The sequence below is a fragment of the Gracilinanus agilis genome, unplaced genomic scaffold (assembly GCF_016433145.1).
Source record: "Gracilinanus agilis isolate LMUSP501 unplaced genomic scaffold, AgileGrace unplaced_scaffold3924, whole genome shotgun sequence".
Lineage (NCBI taxonomy): Eukaryota > Metazoa > Chordata > Mammalia > Didelphimorphia > Didelphidae > Gracilinanus > Gracilinanus agilis.
In genome coordinates this window covers 1-8,343 of record NW_025372734.1, presented here as the reverse complement: position 1 = coordinate 8,343, position 8,343 = coordinate 1, and the positions used below count along the sequence as shown (strand labels likewise).

At 36.7% G+C, this 8,343-nt stretch overlaps 1 protein-coding gene across 1 annotated transcript; it reads right to left on the bottom strand.

The window, feature by feature from the left end:
• Positions 1 to 736: 736 nt before the first annotated feature.
• BTN1A1 (butyrophilin subfamily 1 member A1) lies at positions 737 to 7,046 on the bottom strand (the record flags this gene model as incomplete). Its single annotated transcript, XM_044683951.1, has 5 exons — positions 737 to 1,425; positions 2,197 to 2,223; positions 2,313 to 2,333; positions 3,062 to 3,211; positions 6,765 to 7,046. Coding segments are annotated over 5 exons (1,169 nt in total), but the record flags the coding sequence as incomplete, so codon positions are not given.
• Positions 7,047 to 8,343: the final 1,297 nt, after the last annotated feature.

The window sequence follows — 8,343 nt, the reverse complement described above, 5'->3', positions numbered from 1 at the left end:
TTCCTTCCTTCCTTCCTTCCTTCCTTCCTTCCTTCCTTTCTTTCTTCCTTCCTTCCTTCCTTTCTTTCTCTGTCTGTCTCTCTTTCTTTGTTTCTTCCTTACTATCTTTCCTTCCCTTTCCCCTCATCTCTCCCTGGACCTATTAAGACAGTAGAATGGTATAGTCAGTCCTGGTGGAGAGAGATTTTGGAGGCAGAAAATTCTAAAGGAAGGAAATGACTGGTGATATTGCCACTGAGGGTACCTCCTCTTCCTCATCGCAGCCTTCACTGCATATTTCTTTCCTCATCCATCTTTATCTCTCAGTATAGCTCTCTGAACTCAACCTTTTCACTTGTGGTCTTCCTTGCTCTAGTACCCCTAAGAGCTATTTGGTCTCTTTGCTATTTTAATCCTTATCCTTCACAGCAATCCTATTCATAGTACCAAAAACTTCTTTATTTTTCTTAGGCAATATTATATGACCCACTCCTTCAACTCTCCTTCATCAATAATCAGCTGACCCAATAGCAATAGGTTAGAAAAATCCTTACCCTGACTACTATTACAAAAGCAGTTTTAAAATTTGTCTCTTTTACATCCCTCTCCCTCTCCCTCATTCTTTGTGGAAGAAACAACATACAATTTCCCAAGCCTAATCATTGTCCCATGGGTAGCAATAGATAAACCAGGTAATGTAGGCAGTTATAGGCCTAGGAGAGGAAGAATGAAAATGGAAGGGAAGACAGAGGGGACCCTAATGATCCAGGGCCCCATTATTGGGTTGGATTGGGAATAATTTTGAATTGGACCTATGGAGAGTATCTGCATCCCCAGTAGTTGATCTTTCATTTGTGGAGGTGACTAGGCTTTCCTTAAAAGGGACAGGGACATTAGCAATGACAGTGACTTCATCAGGCCCATCAAATATTGGACAGATAGTAAGGGGCTTTTTACCACAAGACCAAAGGCAGAAGAAAGGCCGGAGAGTTCCAGAGAAGGAGGCTTGGGGGAAAGTGTAGATGTGTGATCCATCAGTCATATTGTAGAAGGAGATATTTCCAGATTCATAGTCCAAAAACACCCCTACACGGCGAGGAGGCCCTGTTAGAGGAAGGGGGGTCCGGAGTGGAGTAAGAGCCCAATATCCATTTCCATACAGCTCTACAGCCCAAAACCCATTCTCAGGTGACATGGGATCAAATCCTTTCTTTGCCACATTTTCCTTACAAACTCCTATAGCCCAATCAGTCCTGTCTCCCACTTCTACTTCCCAGTAATGTTTCCCTGAGGTAAAGCCTTCACGGCCTAACACACAAGGCCAGGAATCAAATCTCTCTGGCTTGTCAGGTAATTTCTGTCGTGAGTCTTCCAACCTGATGGATTTCAAATCGTCATATAGAAAGAGATGGGGATGAGCTGTGTCTGGATCCAGGGTTACATCAGCTGCAGAGAAAGTCAAAAGTCATTGAATGCAGACATGGAGAGTTCACTTCTCTATTCACAAAACTCCCTGGGAGGAAGAAAACCCATTCTATCTGCACCTAAAAGTTTCCCTCAAGTTGGACTGTTCAAAAAGATAGAGCAACGGCTGATCTAGAGAGGGAGTACAAAGCAACACAAAAGATGTTGGTTTTGATAAGTACTATTTAGGCTACTAAATGAAAGAATATGATAAATATATTATTTTGGTGGGAAGTGTTAAAGGTCCTGCATCACTTTTATTGTCTTAGAAATAACTAACCAAGCCTGATTTCTTAAATTGACTTGAATCTACCATCTTAGTTTTATGGGAAATGGGATTATCAGAACCCTTACATTCAACAGTGCAGAAGGTTTGAGATAGGTGAAAATGTACCTGATCTTATCCCTTTTGTTGAGATGCTACTTTCTACAGCTTCTCTCCATTTCTTCCTGGATTTATGGCTGACCATGCCTTTCTTTTTTCATCAATAAGGGCATAGGAATGGTTCATAATGTCCTAGATCATAAATGTAGATACAGGAATAATACAGCTCAACTTATAATTAAAGCAACTGAGGAAGAAAGAAGTTAAATGATTCATCCAGGGCCACTAGCTGCTAAGTATCTGAGATAGGATTCAAACCTAGGTCTTCCTGATTGCATTTATTTTTATTAATTACAGGAATTTTAGGCTCTAGAATCCCCAGGGATAATTAAGATCTCAGAATCAGAAATGAGATCAGGACCACTCACCTGCATGTAACTGAGCCTTTTTCCATCCTGCAATGATATAGAAACTTATCATTTTCATGGTATAAAAGAAATGAAAACAATTATAAATGGAACAATGAAAAAAATAAAGGACTTACTTAATTCTTCCTGGAGTTTTTCTGAAAAAAGAACAGAAATAAATGACTGACTATAGGAAGAGGTATGGAGTTCATGAATGGGTCAAATGCACATTGGACAATTGTCTTTTTTTCTATGAATACCTATTATTGAAGAATGATCAATAAAACAGGAATGAGGAACATTTCCATCTTCCTTGTAATATTCAGGAAGTTCCTGTTGGTTCATGGCCAAATATTCAGAGCTAGAAGGGACTGTGGGCATCATTTAATCCAATTATATGGATTGTATATGTATACAAAGTATATACTGTATACATTATACAGTATACAAAGTAAGTCAGTCATTATATGGATAAGGTGGCCCAGGAAGGTTGTGACATGCCCAAGGTCACACAGGTAGGAAGTAGAGGAGCCAAGATTGAAAACCTTTTGGGTCTAAATCCACTGATCTTTCCACGATAAAAAAAAGAGTCTGAATGTGGGTAACAGAGGCAAATATTTCAGGGTGGGAGGAGGAATGACCGAGACAATGGATTTTATGTATTTAATTATTAAGCCTCCAACCACTTATCTACTTTTGAGAAGAACCACACATTGAATAGTGCATAAGGTAACCTTAAAAAAGGTAAATATGTCTTTGATCTTATAACTTTTTTCTTTTAGCCCAAGAAGTTACTTGTTATATCTGCTTCAATAAATATTGAGATTACTTCCCAAAACTTCTTTCCTTTTCTAATCTTTACAAATTCTATTTATGATTTCTCTACCTTTGTTGCAGGATTTATTCTCTTTTTCTCTTTTTTTGTTTCTATGTAGTTTCCAGATGAAAAATATGGCCCCGATAGTGAGAAGTCCAAGAGCAGTAAGAATCACAGCTAAAGACATCATCCAAGGAGAAAACTTTGAAAAGAAGCGACCTGAAATAAGATTACAGAAAGTTACATTCTGTGAGGAACAGCAAGAAAATTCATTTTATCTGAGATAAATAGGCTGGTCAAATTGGTGGCAGGCAAATAGTAGGGGATTAATCTCAGAGAGTGTCTATATTATTACTCCACTTTCTTCAAGGCCAAACAATTTGTGTTTTATTATAATTCTCTCTGGAGGACCATTGATAAGAACAATGATTACCACCCTGCCTTTGCCTATCCAGAATAGTTGCTAGAACTGGAAGTTTAATGGGTAGGAAGGTAGAGAGAGGAACCTTGTATTATCTTGGAAAACATATGGCATAAAGAAAGGATTAAAATGTCCAGACAAGGCTGATATCTGAATCTCTCCCTCAGGCATATATTCAGGATTTAAATTGAAGAGATGGAAGGAAAGTGGAAGCAAAATACCTTCTTTTTCTGAGTCATTAAGTATGACACCCTATAATTATAGAGAGGAGGAAAAAGCTTTTTCCTTGTTTGGAGTTCCTCTTTCCCTCCCTTTTACCCATTTCCAGGTTATCTGGCCTTTATGTGTTTCTTCCAATTCAGAACCAAAATGGAATCAAGAAAGAAAGGGCTACTTGATCCCAGCCTTTTCTCATGGCCTCTCTCAGCATTCACATTATCTACTTATGTTTCCAAAGACAATGATGATTTTAACAATTGTGCATTATTTTCTTTGAGCATATTTCAGATAGAGATTTTGGAGTACAGAATGTTTAGGAATGTAGGATCACATCACAGGATTTAGATCTGGAAAAGACCTTAAAAATAAACTAATCCAATGCCAGTGTCCCCTTGGAATATAATTCGATGAATCAGAAGAATTCTCTTAATATGGAGTCAAACTATAGCTAAAGATACTCTAATATTGGATTAAAGAGTATCTCATCAAGCTTATCAAACTTGTACTTAGGGAAAGACAAAACCCCTATACTTAGGGAAAGATAAAATAAAAAGAAAGCTCCAGGTTATTATATTATATTCACATGTGTAATGAAAGTTTAAGACTTTAAGTTCAGTTAGAGAGGTAGTATAGTTGTTAGAGAGATTGAACAAAGAGTTTTTCATCTATAAATCTGATGAGTTTCCTCTCCCCTTCTGGAGCAGGGGTCAGCAAACCCTGTTTTTGTATAGCCTATGAGTTAAGAATGGTTTATAATTTAAAAATAAAACTTATAGTTTCTTGACCTCTGCTGTAAAGTATGGTCAACTATTATTATCTCCATTTTATAGCTGAGGAAAGTAAAATCGATGATTTTTTGAACTCATTTCTTCTAACACTTGTCTTCCCTATCTACTACACCTGAATAAAATACTAGGTTCCAGTGTTCATGTTCACAGATGATTCAGGCTTTAGGCTATTTTTTCCCAGTAATGGGGATAGGTTGCACTGAACTACGTTCAACTAATTTTCCCTACCAATAACTTTTACCCCACCTTCTGCTATGAGAGAGGGGGTGTATCTGAGATAGTTATAAAGGAAAATGTATATGGTATATATTTGTGCCATGCTTTTTCTTTGTGTGAAATTATTTGAATGATATGTGGATGATTTAGATTTTTGTTTGTGTCATTCTAAACAAGTGAGCTTACCAGAATGGACTGAAGAATTAATATGTTAATTTTCTTGGTAACTCTTTGGGAGAGAATTCTTTGAAGAAACATTAAGTAAAATAGGAACTTAAGATGTGATAATTATGAGTTGGTTGAAAGATATTTTTAAGATTCAAATTTCTTCACAAGTGTCTTAGAGTTGAAGAAATTCTTCTGTGTACATTATTGAATCCAAGAAATTTAATAAGCCTAAAGGGACATACAATTAGATATGACATTTAGAAAGCAGAATTAAGAACAAGGAAGAACAAACTTTTCTACCATGCTATACAGTTTTTTGGGTATTCTTGTGATTAAAATGTCATCTTATTTGTATTTAATGTGTCTAACTACATGTTAATGCAAAGAAGCAAAGCTCTCTGTAATCTTGGAGTCTAAATGAGAGGTCAGTGAAGATTCTACTTCAGATTTCAGTGGGAGAAGGACTTGAACAGAAGAAGGATTTGAGCTGAAGAAAAAAGAATTATGAAGAAAATTGGGAAAAATTACAGAATTGTGAAGGCTAAGGATTGAATTAGGGAGGAAGATGAAGAGGACTCAAGCAGAAGGAGAAGAAAGTTAATAAGAGAAAGTAGACCAATAGGAAGCAGATAGGTCGCTCATTAGATTGTTGAGCCTGGAGTCCGGATGACCTAAGTAAATATCTGGTCTCAGATACTTACTAGGCACTTAGAGTGAGATCTAGTTTCCCTTCTAAAAGAGAAGGTAAAAGGATATGAAGAACGTTGCTTTACTTTCCAATTTATTAGAGAGAATGAAATTTTCCTTTAAAATGGAAGTTCTATAATGTGAAAAAGAAAGAAGAAAAAAGGCAGGGAGAACCTCTGACTTTCATTAGGTTGAAGAATAGAAAAAGGTGATAGAAAGGCAGTCAGATACATCAAACACTTGGAAATATGAAGCTATTTCTGAAGATTTTTTTCTGAGGGAAAAAGCAGTAACTTGCCCTCCAAGGAATGATAGGTAATGTAACTTCACAGATATTGTCAGGGGAGAATTTATTAAGAAAAAGTTAAGTGTAAGAGGATAAGTAGTGATGGTTGATACTTGACCTGATACCAATAAAGACTTGTTTGTATGAGAAGTGTCAAAGAACCTTTGAAAAACCATAAAAACTGGATTACCTCTACCTATTTTTGGCAAACTCATGATAGTGTCAGAAGGTAGTAATCAGCCTTCTTTTGAAAAAGTTATTTCTGTTTTAGAAATAAAGTACACTGAGTATTACATCCCAAATTTTCTGCATTTATTTTGAATATTAATATTCTTACTCAAATTTATCAGATTTGAAAGGCAGGGCAATAAAGAACCCTGTGCCAAAGCAGAACAGTTAGTATACTGAGGTTTTCTCTGGCTGAGAAAAAAAGAAAAAAAAATACAAAACTAAAACAAAATGCCAGATAGGAAATCACACTGTGATCAATCTCTTATTTTTTCATTGTCTTAAAGGTCCCTTGGATGCTGAAGGGAGTTTTCTGAAGTGAGGAATGAGAAGCCAAAGGAAGAATGTTTCAAAGCTAATTTTGCCTTATAATAAAAAGTCTAGTGTCCAATAAGGGGATAATAATGACTGTTTCTATTGTAGTCAGACCAAATTTCAAGTACTGTGTTTATTTTGGGTTGCCACATTTCAGGAAGGGTATCAATAAGTTGGAGAATTTCTAGATTCTAATACCAAAGGATCGTTATTTAAAAATGATATTCCAATCTGCACATAATTAGATTCTTTACTTTATGAATAATTTTGTACTCTTAGAAATCTTCATAATTATAGTTGTGACACTCAAGACAGCTGACTCTGCAGTGCAGTAGAGAGAAGACCAAGTTTCCACTGCTGTAGTCAGGAAATCTTCAAAAGTCTTCAGGTTAAAGAATTTTCTCTTAGCAACTCAGGTCAACTGGAGTTTAGGAAAGAACTAACCTGGTATGGAAATTTTTACCACCTTCTCCATATTGAGGAGAGGATTTCGAATGGAACAGGATACACTCCCCACAGAAGGGTCTCTGATAACCATGGAGGCATCTATAGTAATGAGGCCATCTCCATTAAGTGTCTGGGATGTTGACAAAAGTGGTAATATCTCTCCTTTTAGATCTCTCCATTGCACCTGGGGCACTGGGTACCATCCAACTGAAGTACATTCCAGGAGGATGCCTTCATCTCCATAAGCTTCCATATGGATGTGAGGATCGGAACCCAGACCTAAAGAGAGAAAAATTCATCTGAATCCTTTAGTAGATACAATGTGTAAGATTAAAAATTAATATTCAAATACTCCAAGTATGATATTTAATAAGATTTTTAATATTAACTTGAAGTAAAAGGAATAAAAGACAAAAGTAAAAGCTCAAGTAAAGCCAGCTTTCCCAGTCATGCATGCAGGAAAAGCAGAGTTACACACAACTATATACAAAATGTGAACACGCAACTTGGAGACGAAAAGGAAAGGGATGCTGGGTAATGTAGTCCAAGGTTCAAGATTTTCTAATTATACAAATGAGAGTGAGGGATAGAGGCGGGGAAAGGGAACCTTAGAGTGGTAAGTCTAGTGACATACATACATTAGCCATAAACACACAAATATGTGTATATGTGTCTAAATGTCTAGGTCTATGTATACCTACACATAGGCAATTAGGTGGTGTAGTAGATAGAGTACTGGGCCTGGAGTCAGGAAGACTCATCTTCACACTACCTGTGTGATCCTGGGCAAGTCACTACTCTATTTGTCTTTTAGTTTCTTCATTTATAAAGTGAGATGCAGGAGGAAATGGCAAACCACTCAAGTATCTTTGCCAACAAAACCCCAAATAGGGACACAAAGAGTTGGACATGACTGAAATGACTGAATAATATATGCACAGGCATGTGTGTACATATATAGCATATAAACATGATAACTGCTCTAGGGAATTGAGTTGATTTCCCTCAGAAGAGTTATGTTCTAGTATACCAGTTACTATGGATCTTGGCTAACTCTTCATATTCCAACCCATTCACTCTTCCTACCCCCTATCATTGCAGTCTACCTCAGGCTATCAGTTATCTCAGGTGCTTAAAAGTGCTCCCTCTTTCATTAACTCTTTATCCCTTATTTCCACTGGCCTGTATACTGTACACTGTATACTGAGGATACAGTGGAGAATCAATCAATCATCAAGCTGTTATTAAATGTCTACTAGTTCAGTGCTTTTAAAAACTAAGAAATATTTAAGGCAAAGTCTCTGCCCTTCAGTAACTTAGAGATGAGTCGAGAGAAATAAGCTTGATACACATGAAACAACTGGAGAATAAATGCTTAACTGAGTTGATGCTGACTATAAATACATTTGAGGTCAGAGATAGAGATTAATATGTGTAGGAACAGCCAGTTAACACATCATGAAGGCAGCAGGATTTGATTTGGTCCTTGAAGGATGGATAGAGTGTGTAAATGAGACTTTTCCTTCCTTCCTTCTTTCCTTCCTTCCTTCCTTCCTTCCTTCCTTCCTTCCTTCCT